Source organism: Tympanuchus pallidicinctus, unplaced genomic scaffold, assembly GCF_026119805.1.
Source record: "Tympanuchus pallidicinctus isolate F22 unplaced genomic scaffold, pur_lepc_1.0 scaffold12, whole genome shotgun sequence".
Classification (NCBI taxonomy): domain Eukaryota; kingdom Metazoa; phylum Chordata; class Aves; order Galliformes; family Phasianidae; genus Tympanuchus; species Tympanuchus pallidicinctus.
In genome coordinates, this window is record NW_026294637.1 from 6,560,263 (window position 1) to 6,583,165 (window position 22,903).

General features: G+C 41.5%; 1 protein-coding gene across 6 annotated transcripts in view; it reads left to right on the plus strand.

Annotated features, from left to right (window-relative positions):
• The window catches only part of AGBL1 (AGBL carboxypeptidase 1), a 478,919-nt gene that overhangs the window by 85,418 nt on the left and 370,598 nt on the right, over positions 1-22,903 (plus strand). For all 6 annotated transcript variants that reach the window (XR_008203809.1, XR_008203808.1, XM_052672162.1 and 3 more), the window contains one exon: positions 17,430-17,610. Coding sequence is in view for 4 of the 6 variants with exons in the window: in XM_052672162.1 (XP_052528122.1) it covers positions 17,430-17,610 (181 nt within the window). In the remaining 2 variants the exon portion in view is untranslated. The remainder of the gene's footprint in view (positions 1-17,429; positions 17,611-22,903) is intronic.

Sequence of the window (22,903 nt, forward strand, 5' to 3'; positions counted from 1 at the left end):
TAATGATCATGTGGAAAATGTACACAGTTTAATTAAGCACATTGATTACATCAATATGATTCAAACAGTTTAGTGCTCCAATCAGCGTAATCTCATTAAATGTAATTCAGGTCTCAATAATTGATTAATAATGCATTATAGTTTATGAATTATTGACTCGGAGTTGTTATAACTATGCCTGCTCCCCGTGTGGCAACTGGCGTTGCATATTAATTATGAAAGGTTCATGCTCTCTTCCCTTGAATAACTTTTTCAAGGCTGGAGATGACATATCTCCTAATGAAACAAGGATCAAATTGGATCAATGCCTTATTGGAGTTAGCCCACCCAAAAGGAAAATGCACTCTTTCAAGGAAGCTGTCATCTGATAGTATTGAAATAGGGAGGTAGAATGACCTGCTTTGATTAGTAATGATCTTTCCAGCAGCCAGAAGAACTGCCGTAGCAATTGAGCTGGAATGCTAACCTAGGATTGTGCTGGTTGCACACAGTTCACAGCAGCAAGCACATCTGTCGGTCTCTTACTGTTGTCTCATGCTGTATCTCTTCCAACACAGACACATATACCCACCCCCATAGCCATTGCTGCTGAACCCTTAAGTTTCACCCATATGCCAACTGTTCCTAGAGCAATACAGTTCTCCCTATTTCTGTCTGTGTGTCGAGTGGTTTCTGTGAAAAGGAGGGAAGCTTTTGTAATGGCATTTATACATCACAAGACTCATGCAAGAAGACACATCATTACTACCATTGATGAAAGTCTTGAGAAGAAACCAAGAACTTAAGAAAACATCCTCTCCTCAAATAGAAGCCCCTGGTCAGATGGTGTTTCCATGAATTTAAACAGAAGATGTTTCAGATTGCCCTTCTGCCCACCTAAGTTCTGAACGTGATCCAAATTGCATCTTATTCAGAGTCCTCCAGCACTGTATTTCCTTAATATTTACAGAATCTGTGCTGCCTTTTCTTTTTCTCCCTTCTTTTTTTTGTATCTGTCCCTTACATGTGATTGTATTTAGAAATGAACAGATTTCAGTGCGTATAGAAATTGAATGAGATGATGATTATAGCAAACTGAGGAGAAGAAAACACAAACAGTTTTTGCTTGATATGTCTGCAACAGTGAATTTATATACTCTGTTCAGCTGAAGACTTGTTCCTAATTTGCAGAGGTGCTGGTTTGTCTCTTGCTTCGTATACAAAACACTTTGTTTTGGGTGACAGCAAGTCAGCTGTTGTGAAAATTGTGATCTGTTTGAATGCAGTGGAGAAGAACAGCTGAATAGAATTGTCATGTAATCTGCAGTGCTAAACAGAGAGCTGAGGAGATGAACTTTTTCTGCTCAAATAGGCAGTTTGTCAAGCATCTGAAGCCAAAGGGAAGATCTCCAGACGTCTAATGCTCGCAATGCGTGCCCTACATTTCTCCAGATCATCTTTCAATTTGAAACACGTTTTCTCTCTTGTTTTGAAATCACAACAGGGTGGCAGCCCCTGTGTCCCAAACAGTGCTCCATTTCCAGACAAATTCCTGCAAAACCTCTTTGGGTATTTAGTCTGCTGCCATGAAGGTGGAAGCTAGCTGAGTTGAACAGGGAATATCTGAGATAAAATGGGACTGCCTTGCAGTCTTCTTTGGGGATTTTTTTCTGTGCAAATTTCTGCCTTTTCTTCAACATTTGCTATGTTGCCTTTGAGGCAGTCAGTCTTCTCTTTGTTCCAAGAGTTTCATAAACTTTCCATATCCTTATCATGCCCTTTCCAGAGAGGAAATATTTTTGATTATCAAAAGCATTTTCTGGAATGTAGCTGTGTCTTTTTGGGTAGTATGGACTTGGGCTAGAATAATGCTTAGCATTGGCTATACTCCTTTTTTTCCAGTATATCAGAGCCTTTTCTGAAACATTAATGAAGTAAACATCCTAAAAGTCTACATCAGCATGCAACTTGTCATTATTTTTTGAAACGATTGATGTTAAAGGTCTCAGAGGTGCCTTCTCACGCTGCACGGCGCTATCTTTGTTTTTGTTACAAAATTATGGATGGAACTGGACAAGGTTTGGGGGAATTCATGTGGATTTCATGTATTTCCAAACAATATAGAGACAGCTGCTTGGAACACACCTGTGTCATAAAACCCTGTGCTCTTTGCAAGCTTCTGTAGGAGTAATAAGCTGCCCAAATTCTCACCTTCGCAGAAGGGGGAAAAATAATTCATCTTCTCTCCCTTAAGGGGAAAGGCTTCAGGCAAAACCCACAGATGTTGTGCTTCCAATTGTCAGCCTGTGTATCTGGTAGAAGTATTGAAATACGACCCAGCAGAGCCCCTAGACAGCTTTTACTCCCTGAAATGGTGAATGAACATTGAACTTCCACCAGGCTTCTGTTATCCACTTCGAATCATGGCATGGAGAAAAAAATAATACCTGAACGTATTTCATGGAGCTGCACATCTCCGCTGCCTGGCCGTAAATTCCAGTCACACACAGTGCTGTGGGGCATACACTAAAAGGTCAACGTGCTACTGGATAAACTAGCCAGGGAGGCATTTGAATTGAGTTACATCTTGTCTCAATGTGACAGAGAGAGGTTCCGTGAGGGAGGGCATAATTTTAGGGTCAGGTTGACTGCACAGAATATTGTTATAAGCAATATGCTTGCAAAAAGGGTGAAGAGTTGAGGCTTGTGACTCGAGGTAACAGCAGAGGTCAGGAAGGGGTTTCTTCCAGCTGGTCACAATGTTGCCCAGTTAGTCATGTGACTAATCACAGGTGATTGCACTAATTAAGGCCTGCAGCACGTGCTGCAGAGTGCAGGGGGTTGGCCTGGAGTTTGCTGGCTTTGCTCCCACACACCTGCAACAAATCAGTTGCTTCTAGGCTTTAGATTCCAGCTGGAGGTGTGAGCGTGCTGGTAGGCCGTGGATCGCACTAATTTGTCCTTGAGAAGTCAGAAGGAAGTCCTGTTGGCTGCTGGCCTGGAGAATCACTGTAAGGTAAGAGGGTACAGTTTTGTAGTGGTAGATGTGCTGCTTGTCTGCAGTGCTCTTTTCCTTCTGATCTGCTGTCTGTAAGGTAATTAGGAAGTATTTTTCAAAGAAAAGGAGGTGAGCTGCTGGGCTGTCGCAGTGACCAATTGTTTTCCTTTGTTTGGTTGTGTCTCCTCATTGCTAACTACTAGGCAAGCTGTGCTCGGGGAGCAAGAGGTAGGAGAGCTGGGAGGTTGCCTTGTGAAACAGAATAATACGTGGCTGGAAAGCTCACCAACTGTATCATGCATATTAGCTGACGTCAGAGCCAAACAAATGTACTTGCTATCATAAAGAACAGCTTTTGTCTCCAGTTATGTGTTTTTTTTCTTCTCTGGACCAGATGCTGATCTTAATCCAGATTCACACTGCTTTTTGATGCCTTTTGGTCACATAAGAATAAACTGGTCTTTGGCCTTTGCTCTGAGTGCAAAAAGTGGGCTTTACTGCTACTGCTTTTGGTTTGGGAACTCAGGGATAGTTTAGGAGAAGATGATCAGGTCTTGTACAAGCTGTTATCTCGTGGTCCTGTGGATCTTGCATATTCTGCTCTGTAACAGTGGGCTTCTCCTGTGCAAAGGGGAAAGTGTTATCAGTACACTAAGCAAATAAACCATTGGGAAATGGTGTAGGGAGCACTTCCTAATGAAGGTTGACTAAACTAGTCACGAATTATAAGTTGTTGATGTTGCTTGGGTTGCATGGAGCAGCTTTACTGCCTGTTTGGCAGAGCTGCAGGTGGACTCTTCAGCTGCTCTGCCCACTTTCATGCAGGCAGCTCTACATTCATGTGAAACACAGCAAGTGGTATTTCTCTCAGCTAATCCTAATATTAATGTATCTGGGAACCCCAGTGGGTGAGGAGGCATTTTTGCAATATGTGGCATGCATTTGGTTTTCCCCTGGTTTTGTATCTGTAATATCAAACACCTGCTGTTGTTAGTAATTCCCACCTGTCAGTTGATTTTTCTGGGATATTTTCTGCAGATTTCTATCAGATCTGTTTAAGTGAGTTTCTTTTCTCTAATTCTAGAATAGGATCATTGCTATGTGAGCGATACAGCCAATCTTATCCCAGAAATAAGAACAGCAATATATTTAAACTAATAGTTTGCAGACACCACGATGATGATGCTTCTTGTTGCTTATGATTCCAGAAACAAGAATTTGCAATTAATGGGCTGCAATTATATATAAAATGAAATAAGACTGAAAATACCCTATAATGATTTTTAAAATGCTGTGCTGTTAATGAGAGGATTTGTCCATGTCTACATCAAAGAGAGACTTGTTAGTTCTCTGAGCTTGCCCACCTGTTTCTAATGCAGAAATAGAAATTGCCAATAAACAAGTGGAGACAGCTGCTATGTTCAGACTGTAAATGTGCTGATAAGATCAACTAGTTGACAAGTGACATGGCAGATACTGTAAAGAGCACCAGTTTTTGCAGAGAGCTAAACTTGGACTTCTGTATCTCTTCTGAATGCTTTTTATGTGGCTGATGGATGTCAGTTTCTAGGTGACAAAACTACACTCACTGGGACTTTTGCTTTCATTTTAGGCCACTTTTGTTTCTCTGTGATTTCTTCTACTTCATTTTGTTATTTTGCAGAATTAGGAAACAGAAGGAAAAAATACAATATTGTGTGTCTCTCCTGTTTTCCTCATCTATCCTAAAAGAGCGGAGGGGAAAAAGCCAACAACAACAAAAAAGAAGAAATGCACCCAGGAAAATGTTGGATTTTGAAGTCACCAGCTATCCATTGTATCTGTGATCAGGCCTCCCAAGTACTTGCTTTGCTGGTCTTGTCAGGACTGTTTTCCTTAAGGCATCTGAGAGATGTTCCATGCCTTTTCTCCCCACTCTACCGTACATTTATGTTAATGAACTTTGCATAATTGAATCAGGTCCCAGAACCAACAAGACTTGTTCTAGATTTTGACTGTTTCCCAAGGAAGCCGTTTTCTTTGTATCATTTATCAGAAAATGGTATCTATCGAATCATCGGTGCGTTTAGAATTTAATTTGCTCTCTCAATTGCAATTGTTGTGCTACTTAGTTGTGGGGAAAAAGATGCAATCTCCCTGCCACTTTGTCATTTTTTTTTTTATAGGCTTTTTCTTTTCTTTCTTCATTGAATTTGTTTAAGAAACTGGTGTGAAGATTTGCTCACTCAGCTTTGGTGCTGTTTTTGTCTCTTGGAAATAGGCTGTGCTTTGCGTTCAAATGCTTGTTGAGTCAATGTGACAGAATCAGGATGGGTTGGAGGTATGTGGTGACCCACAGCTAGGTAAAGTATTCTTAGTGACTCAGGTAGTACATGAAAATGCATTACAAAGTTTTCTTTTGATTTTTTTCTTTCTGAATTTCTAGACTTTTCTTTTTCTCCTTGAGTGAAGGCCTACTGCAACAGCCCATTTCCTCTCCTCATTCTTCCCTTGATCTGGATTTATTGATTTCATGTTACTTTTCTCCCATAGTCTGAATGCAAGACACAGTAGCAGTGGATGCAGAATTGTGGCACTCTATGAAGGTTTGCATGTGCTAATTTTAGGTGGAGCAGATGGGTTTTGGTGTGGAACTGACAGTCATGCTGTAGCATAGGGGTATAGGACAGGTAACACAACTGAGGGAGGACCACATAAATGATATTTAGGTGCCAGATTCAATTCATTTTAATGGCTAATGGAAATAATACCAAGTTAAAAAGTAGAGGGGCTGCTTTGAAGTTGTTGTTCATGGTTGAAATTCATTCCTTAAAGGAAAGTGGATAGTACAGAATAGTTCATGACTAGGGTTTTGGAAGCTGATGTTAAGCTTGAACTCAGTGACTGATGTGTATGCTATTCTTTGGCAACTTATTCAGTTGTTCTTCAAATCCCTGCTTTACTAACTTGGAATGTGCCTGAAACGTGTAATTATCAGTTTGTGAAGTGTTTCAGGAGATGAGTGAGATGGAGTTTATTATTGTTAGCATCAGTCTGACAGATTTCCCAGAGGGCCTTTTGGTACCATGGCAATCGCCTAACAGAAGACTGTAACTAGCGATTGAAGTGAAAATGAAGGGGAAAAAAAGGGCTTATGGATGGGATGCAGAAAGTCCTTAAATACACTGTTGGTCAGGCTGCACCTTCAGGAAATAAAAATGCAGAGAGACTTTTATTGTAAAAGTGAGGCTGTAGGGATAATGCAGCAGAAACTATCAGTGCCTTGATTTGTTTCCTTTGTGCTTGCTGCGCTGGAGTCATTTCTGAAAAAAATGATGTCTTCATTTTTAAGGCGTTCCCTGCCCTTGTAGCTTGGTTTAAAAGGTGCAGCCAAGGTCATCCTTTCCCCTTCCTGACCAGCAGGAGACGGGGTAGCCTGTAACAAGATTAGTGTCTCAGCTGCTCTGTCATTTTGTAACGTTGCAGGTCACCCCAATGGAGCCAGGGAATTTGTATTGCAACAGAGTAGGAGTGCATTCTGTAGAGCAGGCGTTGAAGGCCGTTGTTGAAACGCAGTCCTGTAAATCCTGGCCTCTGGCAGCCCAAGCTGTTTAGTTATGTTTTATGAATCAGGTCATATCGTGTCTGTCACAGCTTCCAGATGCCAAGCTCCTTCTGTGACAGCTTTGTCAAGTGTTTTGAAAGGGCAAAAAAACAGCTCGAGGGTCACCGTGGAGTGTAATGCAACGTGCAGGAATTGTTTTTCGCACAGAGTGACTGGCCAGGGGCAAAAGGAAAAGCATGAGAAATGTGAAGGATGTGGGGATCTCGGTGGCTGTGGTGCCCCCTATCCATCTTCCCCCTGCGTTTAGCACTTGCAAACTGTGAGTGAGCAATCAATGTAGTGACATAGTCTGTAGTAACATAGGTGGTGGGCCTGCAAGCTATGCAGAATGCGGATAGACTTGAAACAGCATCCCTGCTCTTAAGTGGTGGCTTGCTTCTTAATTTCCTTTACATCTTCCCCTTGTAATCAGAACACTCTGGGCCCACCTTCAAGCTTGTCAAGTGTCTTTCCTACCAGTTGGGATATTACTTGCAATGCAGATACTGTGACCTTATTTGTTAGCTTGTCAGGATGCGACTTGAAATTGGGCTCAGCTCAGATACAATAATTGCTGTTTGCACGCTGGATGATGCTGGTGAGATGCTCCCCATGAGGCCATCTGCTAACCTGTCTCAAATGTAATTTAATAGAAGTCAAATAAAATAAATCAAATTAAAGCATGCAGCTAATGCATGCAAGCTCTGAAATGAATTTGGATTACAAGTAGGCAGTAAGACTAAGGAGTTGGTTGCTTCATCCATGAAGAAAGCACGTTAAGACAAAATAAAAATAATTGAAGGAGACCCTTTGATTTTGGGGTTGATGGGATGTTAGACGACAGGGGAAGCTTATTGGTATAAGAAGGTGTTTGTTATTAGTGTATTCCTGTAGTTAGAAAACGTGAGTTAGTAGTCTTTGCAAACACATTGTTTGCAAAGAAGCTTTGTTAGATGTAGCAGGAAGATAAATAATCTTTGCAATGCTTGCTGTTAGCTTGTCATGACTATGATTTACAGGGATTTTCTTTTATTTAAATAAGTGTTTCCTTTAAAAGCATTCTGATAGTTTACAGAGCTGAAGATGAAGTGGCAGTGAATGCTCTGAAATAGAACTGTTTCATTGCAAGTGCTTCATTTCAGGTAAGGATTTGTTCAGACTGTAAAGAATGGCTGAGCTGCAGTGGAAGGATTCCTTGGCAACATAAATTGGAAAAACTCTGCTAGGGAAATGTTGGGTTGAATATGCAAGGAGGCACCAGAATTGGAGAAACATGTCAGGCAGTATCAGCTTCACAAACCTATAGCGTAGTCTGCGTAGTTTGTAGTAGACATCAGAAATTCAAGCTGATCAGCAGCCATCATTCATGCTGTTAAATTATTTGACAAAAAGAGCCTTCTGGAGATCATATTTGAAATAGAATATCACTTAAGAAGATATGAATCAAATAACAAATTGATCTCTTGTGTGAAAACTCCCACTTTAATGGTACATAGCATGGTATTAAGGAAAAGCAAGTGGATACTGGACATTGTGTTCACTTGTATTAGTTTTCCTTCTGGAACTGGTAAGACTATTTCACAGCCTGACTCCTTTATTCAGGAATACCTTTATTCTAAGCTTTGTAGCAACTTCTGGGGGGGAAAAAATCTTTTTTTTTCCTTTGTGCAACCTTCCTACCATCTTACACCTAAGAAGAAACAATTTTCCTCTGACTAGTAGTCTTTCTAGCTTGACATTCCACTCCATGTAGGGATTGATGTAGAAAGTCATGATTCATCAGAAATCACTTTGCTAACATCTGAATGGAAGAACTTCTTCCTGATCTTATGGTGACTGCACAGTGTCTTGGCATACACACACCAGTTAAAGTTTCCTCATGCTATTTATGTTACTGCAGTGGCAAATCTTGCTCTACCTATCTTTCTGTCAGGTATGCTGGAGTTCTGGTTATGCTGTGAAAATTGAAATAGGACTTGAATTGCCTGATCATCTTTAGGATATGCCAGTATTGCTTGGTTCTGAACTTGCTTGCGGGCTTCGCGGTTCGTCAGTGTTCTCTTCCTTGAAAAACTGATGTTCTGTTCATTACCTAAACAGCTACTGAGAGCCTTTGATTTGAGAGTTTGAACACAAACTGTTAAAAAAAATGCAGTATATAAAGGTGGCTCTTTGGCCAGGAGAATACAGATTAGGACCAGTCACTGACATTAAACTGATATGTGTTCTCCTAAATACTTTTTTTGGTGTGTGTGAGTGAATGATGAAGTTACATTAATCGTGTTTTAGATGCAACTATTAGCTCATCCCACTTAATTCTTTATGAAGACAATGTTATATATCCAGAAGTAGACTTGTCAAGGCTGAAAGATATGTGAATCTGCACCACTGGAGGGTGGACAGCAATAGGACAGTCTGCCTAAAGATATTTCTGCACCGCTGTAGTGTCAAACCTTCCCAGTTCACCACCCCAGCCAAACCCTTTTTGTATGTATACTGCACATATCCCATATCGTAGAAGATGAAAAATGGCACAGCTATGACATGACACAAGATCTTTGGGCTGTTACTAGTTGTGCTCTCATGGTGATCTCCCTGAAGGACCTTCTATGTTATTCCCCTACTTTCATTCTCTTACTCAGCTCTATGAGTTCATCCAAGCTCTTGCTATTGAGATAAGATTAATTGTTAAGAATTGGAAGACAGTTCTTGCTTATCAGTCTCTTCACGTGAAAAGTGAGAATTCCTTTTGGGATATTCTAAAATATGTGATGGACTTGGACAGGAGTGATTCCACAGATGAGATACCTTATTGAGAACCTGTTGACACAGTGTTATAAGGTGTATTTTCTAGGCTTTTTCTTTCTTTTTTCTCTTTTCCTATGAGGATTTTCAGGTGTAACAAGACATTCAGGTTAATACTCTCCTAGCTTGCTAACTGCAGGAGAAATGCAAGATAATATTTTAAGAAACATTCCCTGCCAGAATATTTCTAGAGCAGTGGCGTGATAAATATCAAATCAAGTGAAGACCAAGAATTTAATTTTTCCCATCAGAGCCAATCTACAATGCTTTTTATCTTGACAAAAACTGATATTTTATCCCTTTGATAATGGGAGGCTCTGATTGCACTTCCTTTTAATATATTTTATTTCTTAGAAGTCATTCCCCAAGGAAGACCTCAAGACAGAGGCAGAGATGGATCTGTACCTCTTAAAGACACAACCCATGTTTAAGAATGAGCGCTGCTTTATGCTTCTGGTGGTTTTAGGTGGGCTTTACATCTTTACTACAGGATGTGTCTCACGTAGAGCAGAAGAGCTTGAAGGACTACACAACACAACTTGTTTCCCTGTTAAATTTGGATGATAGTCCCAGTGGTGACAGAAATGCTGGCAAGTGCTCTGTTTTCCACACCCATCGTAGGGCCAACAGATATCATTGCAGGTCCCACACTGATCTTAGCTTCCTGTGGTAACAAAAACATTGGGCAAAACATTGAAGCATTCACACACCTTTCTTCTCCTGCCCAGATTCCCACAAGGAGCTTTTCCAGAAAAAAATGAGGGCTTCGGAGGTGGATCCATAGGAATGAGTAAGAAAACAAATGCTTATCGGGTTATCTCTGTCCCCAGCTACTGCAAGGTTGTTATGTACAGAATGGCTTCTAGTGCTCTGGGCAATGTATATTTAATGCTAACTTCTACTTCTCCACAGAGGAAGCTCTTCAGTATAATTCACTGATATTCAACTCCTGCAAACGTCCCATTAACCCTAGCTTCACCATAGTTTAGTACTCAAACAACTACTTTTGGTGCTGTGCCTATTCTCAGAGTGATGGCAAGGAAGGACGGGGGGATATTGCACCGGGGTGAAGGCTGTCTCTCATAAGGAGAAGAAATGGGTTGAGGTGTTAGTGTGAGAGACATTTACTCCTGGAGTGTGCCCTGGGGACATACCATTGTGAGTGATCTCTGCTGCAGACTGTCCATCTGCTGCCCTTGATTTCTACAGAGAATCTATTAATGACATCCACAGAGCTGGGAATGTGGCCCATGGGCAGCTTATGGCTCAGAATTCAAAGCTCTGATGCTCTGCCCTGTAGATGCAAAGTCAGCTTGATCGCTTTGGGGATCAGATATGCAGAGGTTTCTCTAGCTGGGAATGTCACCAGAAAATGCAGAATTGTTGTTCTCACAATATTGAAATGTGCCCTGCAAATGAGATAGATAGGCTATGAGCAAGTAGTGTATGTGTAGGATAAAATGCAAGAGTAAAGGGTGAAAATATTGCTGTTTTGAAGCCGAAACCTTATTAAAGTCCTGTCTGTCCGATTTGGGCAAATTCTTTCTAAAGTATCATGTGTCACCAAAATCCCATTAAACTGTCACATAAATTATCAGAGTTTCCTTTTCCCATCAGCATGGATTACCCAGGGAGATATTTTTATGACAATGGGAACTTTCTCAGCCTGCTCCTCCTGCCTGATTTCATTTCAGATGAAATCCTTCTCTCAGAAAATAGCCAGTGGATTTCTTTTCTCTGCCTGTGCAGCACTTATCGTGCAGGTCTCTGCTGCACTTATGTCCTGCCTATACCTTCTTTTACGTATGGGACAGTTTAGGGCAATGGTTCCACTGCTTTGCTCATGCTGAATGAGCATAGTGTTGTAGTCTGTTTTATGGATCTCTTCTCCAGCGTCTTCTGCATCTGCTGACTGCGTCTTCTCTCAGTGTTGTCATCCTATGAAAAACCCAGAAAGTGAAAGCCATAAATGCACCTAACTTGAAAATATTTCTTTGCTACTTGGCATGTCTCGAAGGTGTTTTGTTTCTGCAAGGCGATCTATGTTTTTCCCACGCTGGCTGAAAAATATATGCACTGATGGTTAGTAGCAGAAAATACATGCTAGTAGAAAATACTTGAGTACCTGCTGCTGTAGAAAAGATTAAGGTTGTAATGCATGTGTTATGGAAGCAGGAGATGATAGAGCCTTGCCTGCTTTTGACGGATAATCTAGAGCTCTCTGCATTGGCTCTCTAGATGGAAGGACTCTTAGAGCTGGTTACAATTTTTGCTTCTTGCTGTTTTCAAAGGGCAGGCTAGGGTATACACAGGAGCTGGAAACCTGTAGACTTGAGGATAATAGAGGGGCTTTGGGAGATAATTATTAGTAAAGGAAATCCCAGTAGTAGTATTACTCCTAGTAGTTGTGCTACTCCGTTCTTACAGTAGTAAGGCTGTTAGCAACAGAGCATCCAATCGAGAAGTTTCCATAACTATTTTTGATTTGTATTTGGAAGAAGCTCAGATGTCAAAATATCATGATGAAGTATTTCTGGGTAGTCACTAATTAATGCCTAATGCTTAACGTGCATTTTGAGTGGCTGACGTGAGGCAGTAAAGCAGTCACCTTGCACTGGAAAGATCAGAAGAGGTGGTTGAGGTTCAGTGTGAATTTGAATAGTGATTGCAGCCAATCTCAGGACACAAGAGTTGGTTTCAGAGGCATGGAGGGCATTCTTGGACCTGATTTCTAAATGTATAGCTAGGATCACCTATGGGATAATAGACCTAGCACTGATGCTATTTTGAGCTCTGTGGAGGAGTGTGTTGATACAGAACTTCCATAAACGAGGATTTAAAGGAAGGTAATGCAAATATGGAGGCACGTGTGTGAATGCAGTCAAGTTGCTACAGATTGGTTTAGCAAATAGACAATAATTTCTTTTTAATGCGACCTAGTCCTAGTGGACAGCGAGAGCAACGGATTTGCTTTTTTTATAGCATCCTTTTGCAATGTAAAGTTTGTTTGTTTCTTCTGTTTTCATCTTTCTTTTTCTAGTTGAAAATCCATTTTCTCCAATTTTCTTCAAAGTTGTGACTTCCAAATATTTTATCATTCTTTAACGGCTTTTTCTTCAGTTTCCATTTTTGAACTTTGGTGGCCAGCAGTAGACACTGTATCTCAGCAAATTGTTTTTGTTCACTGAGTTGAGCAAAGTGGGAATACAAAACAAAACAACAGCATTCCTTGTGTTAGCTGGGACACTGCCTGTTAGTGTGTCCCAGAAGGAGAGCTGTCATTTTTGGAACTTCTTTGCATCATCAACTCATCTGATATAATCCCCCAATTCTTTTTGGCAGTACTCCTTGCTAACCAGCTGTCCTCCATCTTAATTTTATTCCCTTGGAATCTGTCTCAATAGTCTTTCTCTGGATATTGCTGCCAGGCTAGACTGAGAATGTGCAGCATACAATCATGGATGGGAATGTTCTTACCCTACAATACATGCAAAGCAGTTTGTTTGTGATGAGTGCTTGTGAAGCTAATAGGGTAGCTGCACTTAATTTTGAAGCTCAGTAGTATCTAGATAGCTCAGAGGATTGTTAGAGTGTAGGATGTGCCAATGAATGTTGAGTTGGCATATCTGGCTCAAAATGCAGTGGTTGAAGTTTCTGCTAGACTAATGCAGATGCACCTGCTTTAGATGGAGATTTTAGTTAAAAACTTAAACAATTTTCAAAAGGTTATAGTAGGCTTTCCACAGGTACAAGAATTGAAAACAAGACTTGTTTCTCTGTCCTTTGCTAGAGGTAAGCTTTTGTTTGAACACAAATTAGTTCATGTGGGTCTCCTTTTGTTACATCATATGGAAGGTCAATCAAATGATAGTAGAATTTCCATCTATCTTCAGAATTTGGTATTTTGGAATCTGCCCCAAAATGGATTGTAGATCCTGGCATACTGATTTCCTGTAGTCAAGGGGGGGGAAAATAAAAACAACCCACAAAAACAAACAACAAGAATATCCAGCAGTAGCAGGATGTCAAACTGCACCAAGGCTGAATGCAGAGCATTCAGCACCTGTATTCATCTCTGCAGTCATCTCTCATCTCAATCTCCGGTTCTGATTCAGAGGTGAGCGAATTCATAAAACACATGCACAAAGGGAGGTTGCCAAGCAATTTGGGGCCTGGAACACCTCCACCAGGCTATGAAGGTAGAAAAACAGCTAGCCAAGGCAATTTGTAGCATTCACTTCTTTGCCATACATAACAGTGATAACACGTGTGATGTAAGTGCATTTAAGGGAGGGATGTTTCACTGATAATTCTGGAAAACAACAGTGGGCACTGCAGACTATGTAAGCTGCCTCTGCATTAAAAGCTGTCTGTTTCAGCAGTGTTCAGCCAAAAGCAGGGCCAGGAAGTAATGCTAAGATGGGGAAAATGGGGGAGGTATGAATTACATCTTGCAGTAACTGAAAGAGTGACAACTTGAGGGAAAGTTTTAGGAGAGGAAAGCAACTGACACAGATTCTGCCTCAGAGCCATCTCATGTTTTTGTGATCTCAGTATTTGAAGGTTTTTTTTTTTTTTTTGTTACCAATATACTTTAATATATTCATTGTACATCACACCATATCCTGTCTTTGTCTGACTTTGCATAACTAGCCTTGGGCAGATCAGATGCATCCAGGGCAGGATGCAGACGTGACACCCATGGCAGAGCTACGTTTGGTGCTCTTTTTTACACATCATTTGACTCTCAGAATATGCTGTAGTGGTCACAGATAATTAAGTTGTGAGGGAGCGTTGGCTTTCTTGGTTTATCTCTTATGTCCTGGGGGTAAACCTGAACCTTTGATCTGTGCAGGGCTCATGATAAAGTCACATTGTATTTTGGAACAGGGGAGAGGGGAGGGGAGCCTATGTTTTGTGGACCCTGGCTTGGAGGTAATAGGAAGATAGGTATGCAGAGGCACAGCCAGAACAATTCCAGTCAAGACCTGGATCTAGGTTGAATTTGTCACATGCTATGTATATGATTCCCTTTGACTCCTAATAAAATCCTAGCCTTGTATCACTTCAAAACCTTGTTCCCTTACAAATACCATGTTCCCTTACAGATGGCCCAGATATCAGCTTGATATTATTTAGCATTTTAACTCAGGTCAGGGCATCTGGAAGTGCGTTTCATTTCCCTTCTGTGCCCCTCTTTAGGGGGGACACTGATTTGTTAATGGGGTTTCATTCTTTTATTTCAGATTGATCCTTCCCCAACTGATGTCATGATTAGTAACTTCAAAGTCAGATAAAATAGAGATGCAGATCCCTGCAACAGACAAGAGATTAAGCAACAAGTTAGCAGTACTGGAAGAACAAAGCTCTTATTTTCATGTATATATCCACAGTTAAAATGAATAAAGAGAAGGGAAGGTGGAAAGTAGATGATATGTTGGATTTATTACTCAAAGGATTTTTGCTCAAAGTTTTGCAAGAGGCGTCAGTGATGCTTTAATCTCTCATCTCTGGGTTTGTTAGTGCCACGTTATATCCTGGCCATGTCAGAATGTAACACAGAGTAATGAGACAAGATCTGTTGGATGAGGCTTTATGTAGCATGAAAAGGTTCCTCTGCTCTCTTTTTATTATTTACATTCCCGGAGAAGGTTATGTGTCATGTGGGCTTTGCAGAGATAAATGGGTAACCTGAGCTTTCTGGCAGCTTCCCCAGAACTTGGGGAGGATTCTGCCTAAGAGTTGGCTTGGGGATTTTGAAGCATTGAGCTCAATCCTGGGTCCTGAAGGAAGTATATAAGAACATGTGTCTCAGTGTCCTGAGCAGGTGCAGTATGGCACAAGCTGGTATCAAAAGGCTCAGGACTGAAATGGCACGTCAGAACAGTAGCTGAGGCCCAGTGGAAATCAGCAGCACTGCAGTCATGGGGCATGGTGAATCGAGAATGACTGTAGCAGCTCAGCTAAGTGCACAAATCTTGACTGGCGCCTGCCAGTTCGTGTGCTGAGTGGGGCTGGCCTGCGCTGCTGCACGCTGCTTTCCTAAGTTCTAACGTTTATCATGGTTATTTAAAGCCACTTCATGGCAGATGAATTACAGGATATGCGTTAGAGTTATAGGATCGAGTGACTCCTGCCTGTTGAAGAGTCCCATTTCTGTTTCTCACGTGTGTGAAGAGTAACAAGTGTTACGACCGTATCACCATCTCTCTGCACTGTTAAGTGCTTGGTTAGTCTTCATGCTGCAGAGCACAGCGTTTGTCTGCGATGGCTTCTGTGGGGGGGAGTGGATGCATAACAAGAGCTGCAGTTTGCCTGCTGGTGTGTACCTTTGTTACATTTCTCCTTTGGATGAGGTGCTGGCATTGCAGATGTGTCCGTCAGGGAGGGGAACTTATAAAGGGGACTTTAAGTGGAATAGAGAGAGTTCCCCATCTGGACCCTATGGGTCCACCATTTCCTGGAGTTTAAGATCAGGAAACTTTAGAAGCTTTTATCATATTGAATTCATGTTGAATTAGCAGAATTATGGCAAGCCTTACATTTCTGAGATGAGAAAACCCTTTCCTACCGTTTCTTTTTCTCTTGCATTAACTGAAGAAAGAATCTCTCAGTTAACATGCTGCATGCTTTCCCGATGTACAGAAGAGACAAGAGTTGTTAAAGCTGTTTTTGTCAATTGTGAGAGAGCGTGTTTTATTTTGCTTTGTGCTATTTACAGCTGTTGTCCATTAGGAGTCCTCAAGAGCCTCATTCTCAACTACAACAACAAAGTCCCATAAGTTTAGCTCAGCAATGAGCCTGCAAAACAGCACTAAATCATGATGATGGGAGAAAGAAGAAAATGTTTGGACATAGCAAAATGCGACTGATACCTTTGTGAAAAATAGTTTTTGCTTGTTGCTGCTTTAAAGCATTACTAAGGTAGATTGTAATGCACACCATCTAGCTAGAGCAGAATAGAGATTTTTTTTTAATACATATATTAAATTAAAAAAAGCAGAACTAGTATTTCTCTGTTGACTGAAGGGATCTTTTACAGTCCATTGGGCTCTTATGTATACACATCGATGAAAATATACAAATCTCAGGGTAAGGTGCAAGAATGATTTAAAAATAAAAAAATAACAAATGGATATTGAGTAGCAGAAGTTCCAGTCGCTTTACTGGAACGCAGGATAATTGCTTTGTATGAATTTGAGTGGAGACTGGATATGCTCACCAAATGCTTAAGAATGGGGAGGGGTACAAGTGGGATTGCTTCCAGATCTGTCTACATCCCTGCAGGGAAGTTGGACCAGATGACCTTTAAGGGTCTCTTCCAACTCGAGAGATTCTATGATTCTACCTCTGTGTTTCACATTAATTGAGTAATGGTTTGTAAAGCAGTTAGAAAGCTGAAGGACAGTTTTGGGAGCTGAGGACGCAGGAGCGTAACTTGCTAAATCAGCATTGGTTTACAAGGATACTCAGATGATGCCTCTGATTGTTTTCTGTCCCTTTACTAGACAGCCTGTGCTCTGACAGAGCTGGAAAAAACATCATGGCATCGCTGTGATTCCCTGACAGATACTGGCTTCCACTACAGCAGATCTGTCAGGTTGACTTGTGACAGAGGCCTGAGACTGTGAACACTCAGAGCACTCACAGAAGGATAATTTTAAGACACATCATTGCTGTGTCCTTTTCTTTTATTCTCTGTGCCTGGCAGGTGTCTGCCTCTGTCTTCTTCCATTGCCTTGGCCTGTCTGTGGATTTTGCTCAACACAGATGGGATCTTCAAAGAATCTGCTGTCAAATTTGGTCCTTTCTAAGCATATGTATACAGAGAGTTTTTGGAGATGTATAACTAGGCCGAGTGTGGGTGCTTTTTCACAGGAATGGCAAATAACATATCTGATAACAAGGCAATTTTCTCTGCCAAATTGCAAGTCTACTTTGAAGTAGGGGTTCATTAGAATTTATGAACTGTTTAGTGAGATTTTGTCTTTAAAACAAGAAGACATCATCATATCTCTGCAGCTTCTGCACATACCATTCTCATGCCTTTGCTTTGTTTTACAGACAGTCGTCCTTATGTCTTTCTGATGGCCCGTGTTCACCCCGGTGAAAGCAACGCCAGCTGGGTAATGAAGGGGACCCTGGAGTTCCTGGTGAGCAGTGATCCCATTGCTGATCTCCTGAGGAAATGTTTCATTTTCAAGATTGTCCCCATGCTCAACCCTGATGGAGTCATCAATGGCAAGTGCGTTGTAGTAACATGTTCACTGTGAATTTTCACTGGGTTTGCCTGCAGGCTTTACTGCTGTCCACGTAGCAGGTCTTGTCTTCAGTGTTTTGGCCCAGAATTCCTGTTGTCTTGTGCTTTATTCATCCTCTGATCAGTCCCATAAGGAGAATGTAAATCTTGGATATAGCTCAGTGTGCTGTCTCGTACATGTCAGATGTTCATGGTTCTGTACCTGTGTGGGGCCCTATGGTATAATACTCCTCAGTGGAGTATTAGTGATAGCAGACAAATTGAATTTTACTTGCTGAATGGAAAGCTATCTATTTTGACAAAACAGCAGGGCAAAATTTATCTGCAAGCTGATATACCTGGGAATAACTGGCTTTAATTAATGCTTTATATAGCTTGAATGGGTGAAAGATATGTAAGGATCTATTAAATGCTCATATCTTTGTGGAAATGTTACTATATAATGAAACTCCCTCCTTCTCCTACCTCCTTTTTCCTCTTCCCTCCCATATGCTTCTGAAGAGATACGAAGTCTTCCTGGGCTTATGAATATACCATGAATACAACAATTCTGTTTTGCGTTCTGCAGAGCTGCCTTTACATTGCTCCTGCCCATCCATACTAACCTTCCTAGGGATGGAAAAAGTCTTGCTATGTTAAAATGAAGCAAAATAAAGATTGCTGTGCAGCTAGTGAAAGAGTAATTCCTCTGAGGTGTTGGCGAGTGCAGTAATATATGGTATGCATGCACTTTGCTGGAGAAAAAAAAAATCTACTGTCCTCAAGGACAGTGGAGTTTGCTCATTTCACTGGGTATTTGCATAGTGATTGTGAGTTGTGGGTTGTTTATAAGACTTAATTGTCTCTGATGTAGAGGCAGGATGTTATGATCACGTAACAAGGGGGAAATTTGCTTCTTGACCTGCTAACAAGGGCTCGTAGGTTTCAGTAAGAACTGTTGCAAAGCTTGTTGGAATGGATTCTGAAACCTGAAGGCTGGTTTTAGACAAGCACTGAAACACATTGCAGAATATAGAGTAACAATTTTTCTTCAACTACAGTCATTCATCTGCTTTCAGATCAGGTTGTGCTGATCAAGTGCTGAAGAAACAGGAAAAAGACCCTAAGCAAAAACTTGAATTTATTTGGTCCTAATCTAATCCCTTTTGGCCTTGGATGAGGACCTCAGCAGAGGGCAGCTTAGAGTGTTCTTAGCCTCTAGTCCGTGACTATGAACATAGGTTTTGTGTTGTTATGCTCCCCAGGACATGAGTGTGCTGTAGTTTGGGAGGGCTGTTTGGAGGAGCTGGATGCTGCCCCCGAGTATTGGAAGCTTCTGCTGGCACCAAATGCCTCCTTGATTCTTCCAGACAGCAGAAGCAAAAAATGAAAGATTGTGGCTTTCTGTTTTTCCTTTCACTCTGCTTAATTAAAGTTTCCAGCAGATGGAGGGCTGGAGGGAATGTCTGACCTTTTTTCTCCAGCTGTCAGGAGCGAGCGTAGTAGAGGAAGGGCCCTCAGGAAGGACACTGTGGCTTTTGGTGACACCTGGGTGGAGGGTACTGTCTCACATCACATGGGAAAGTGTGGAGCTTCAACTGTAGTTAAACCTGGTGATGAATGGAAAAATTTGGTGTGGGAAAGGAGCAGGGGAACAAGGGTTTGGCCATGTCTCTGTAGCTGGGCATGAAGCCTGGGGAAGGGAGAGAACCATTCCATTGTGCTCCAGTTTAAATACTGTGCTGTCAAGCTTCTCATGGCTCTGTTGCTCTTCTTCCTATGTGCTTTTTCAGTGGACTGAAGTGCTCCTGCTCTGAGGGAAAAGGTTTTTTTCTTGGCCTAGAGATATTAACAGCTTTTGGAGGTAACTTTCAGTCCCTTACTGTCTGCGAGTGCATATGCAGGTTTCTTTGTCCTTAAAAGTTCTACTTTGTCCAGGTTTAAGTGCTATATTAAATTCTGTTGTCTTTCAAATCACTGCCAATGTTATGAGGGAAACTGTTTCCTGGGGAAAAGGAGTCTGTAGGCCATTACTGACTAAGCAGTTGTAAGCAGGTCCACACTACTTATTTTTTACATCTCTACAACACATTTCATGAAGCCACTTATTTGCCTCAAGATTTACAATCTCAATGAATATGTCAAATCCACTATGAAGGCCAGCAAATATCTTGGCTCAGTACTGGACTCCAAAATACCTGTGTGTGGTAAGCAGTCGTTTTCATAAAATCATAGAATCAGTAAGGTTGGAAAAGACCTTTGAGAACATGTAGTCCAACTGTCCATCTGCCACTCACAGTGCCCAATAAACCATGTCCCTCAGTGCCACATCTCCACGTTTCTTGAGCACCTTCCAGGGACAGTGACTCCACCACCTCTCTGGGCAGCCTGGGCCACTGCATCACTGCTCTTTCAGGGAAGTTGTTCCTGGTGTCCGACCTGAACCTCCCCTAATGGCAACTTGAGGCCATTACCAGTCATTTTGTCCTGTTGTGTTTTATCTCTTATTTGGAATTATCACTGATCTCAAATCTTCGTGCTTTGGAAGTACATCTTCTCTACTATCCATCGTTCTGTCATCTGGAATTAATCCTGCTCTAGTCTCATTACCTCAGTATCTTTATTTAAGAAAGGATTGGGTTCTTTTCTGTTGGCAGTTCTTTTGAAGCTCCTCACTCTCTCACTCCTCCCCAGTCCTCTGTACTGGGCTATGCATAATGCTTCCCTGCCCGTCACAAAGATGAATGCCAGTGCACGGTTACAAAAGATTTCTTCCAGCAGCCCAGCTGTGCCCCTTCCCCAGCTGGCTCCCTGCTGCAGGCACAGCTCAGTGGAAGAGTGCTCATCCCAGCAGGATACGTGCAATCACACTTCGAGAGCCTTGTGCAGCAACAAGACGATCAGGGACTTGGTATTTGCTTTGGTTAATGTGATCTGAAAGTTGCATGCAGAGAATGTTCCTCTGTCACGGACATGACGGCAGTAATGCGATTATGCTCTGTGTGTGGCTGAGCTGGGAAACAGCCTTCCCTTGCACATCAGTCAGTGCTGTGAGGATCTATTCCTGTCTGTCAGCGATGAAGAGAGTTGAGTCCTGTTGCTGATGCTAAATGAAGGTTGTAGTGATGCAAGCATGTCTGTATGAGTAAGGTTGTCATCACATAAAAATATAAATCACTACCTCATATCACATCTAATTTGAGTTTGTTCAATCCAGAGAGAGCTGATGAGCAGTTGTGTTGCTGTGTGACTGTTCTCATAGAATCATTAAAGTTGGAAAAGAATTCTGTCATCTAATCCAACTGTCCACCTACCACCAGAATTGCCCACTAAACCATGTTCCCTAAGTACCACATCTCCATGTTTCTTGAACACCTCCATGGATGCTGACTCCACCGCCTTCCTGGGCAGCCTTTGCCCTATCCTGAGCAGCAGTCGGATGTAGGGTTTGTTAAATAATAATCAGCTGATCTGTTAATGGCTGTATATTTTAATATTAGACACTGCTTTTTATTAAGTGGATCTTGGGAGTTGTCACGCAGTGGCATTTGACCACTGCTGGATATGGGATGCTACCTCTGATAACCATATCAGGTCAGAACATGGGTCTATTTGTATATTTTTTCTTTTTTTTACAAGGAAAGTAGTCTTAATGTCGAAGAATGGTAGTATAAGATGGTCCAAAGTGACAGACATTAAACTACTAAAGAGAAGTGTCTTTGTAGGTTGATGATTTTGCAAAGGCTATTCTGTGAGACCCCAAGGTGAGTACTGTTTGGTGTTAGGCTGACTGCTCTCTCTCATTCCTCTATCACCCTTTTAAATTAAATCATGGTTAAACAGGCAAGCTATAGAAGGAACTCCATTCTACACAGCGGTGGAGAATCCGTGAAGAAGTATAGCACTTTGATTAGGAAACTGCTATAAAGTATACTGGGTGAGTGAGAGACCTGTGCTTTGTTCTTGGCTCTGCAGTATGTGACCTTGGGCATTTCCCCCTCCTTTTTTTTTTCCTGAGTTTTCTTCCTGGGAGAATAAAATAATGACACACCACAACCTTCGCACAGCTTGAAATGGAGTGAAATATGTGTACTTAGGAGCATTTTCTCTTCAATCTAGTTCTTCTGATTCATCCATTAAAACCAGGGGCAGAAAGGGAACTTGTAAAAGCTAAATTATGGCAGCACAAACAGTTTTTAACAAGGAAACACCAAACACTGTTGGCTGTCCACACTGTTCCACATAAGCTCATTACCACACAGTTGAGCAACAAGTTGCCTGTGCACCAACACTTGCCTATGCAATTGCATGCCATCTCATGATGTGCTCTTAGGCTGTCTTCTCTGTGCACCTGCTGCACACCCTCCTGTTAACAGCTTGTGCATGCAGCCATTCCTCTGTGTCTGCTCACACCTGCATACATTCTGCACACACACACCTGGTGCTCCCACGCGTACATTAACAGTCACAATGTGGTAGTCAGCATTTTGTGGGGATTTTTTTTGGCTGGACTTCTTCAGAGACTGCAGTTTCATATAAATATTGCTATTTATTACCCCCTAAATTTAGGGTTATTAATTATATCAGTATAGCCTAATTTATATCACCGTAAACAGCGATAATAAATAGTGCCAAATGCTAACGCGCAGTGCTTGCCAACTGTGCCGAGTGCTTCCCCCCCACTTCCCAGAAGTATTAAATTAAAAATGATTTAGCCTTGCAAGATGATTGATCAAACAAGACTTGGAAACTCCTAGATAAGTGCTTTTGATTTAAAAAATATTTTGCGCGCAGACTTCTCATGCACGATCTGTCTTTTGAGTATCCAAAAGTCCTGAACTGCTCAATATCTCAGTTCTGAGTTCATGTCTCTCTCCTACATTGCCACCTTCTTCTTCTTCCTTTACTCCCTTTCACGTTTCCTTTTCTCTTCTATCTACCCTTTTCTCACTCTTCTTTCTCTACTATTGAATCAAAGAAGCTTTTCAATGAGAGGAACTTGATGCGTTTTTATAAATGAATTAAGCCAATCAATAGAGATGGGAGCCAGTGAGACGATTTTGGTAAAGGAAGATTAATTTTTTCGGTGCTGCTGATTTCTTCAAAGGCACGAGGTAACCATAGTAGCAGTTAGGAAGAGGAAATCCTGATTTGCATTTTGGATTGTAGCCATGGCCTATTCTTTATCTGGTTTAAAAACACCCTGTTCTCTCCTGCACCTGCCCTCCCACAACGTAGGCTGAGTAAGCTTTGCTGCTGCTTAAAGGTAAGGCAGGTGAGCTGGGTTTTGTGTTTGTTT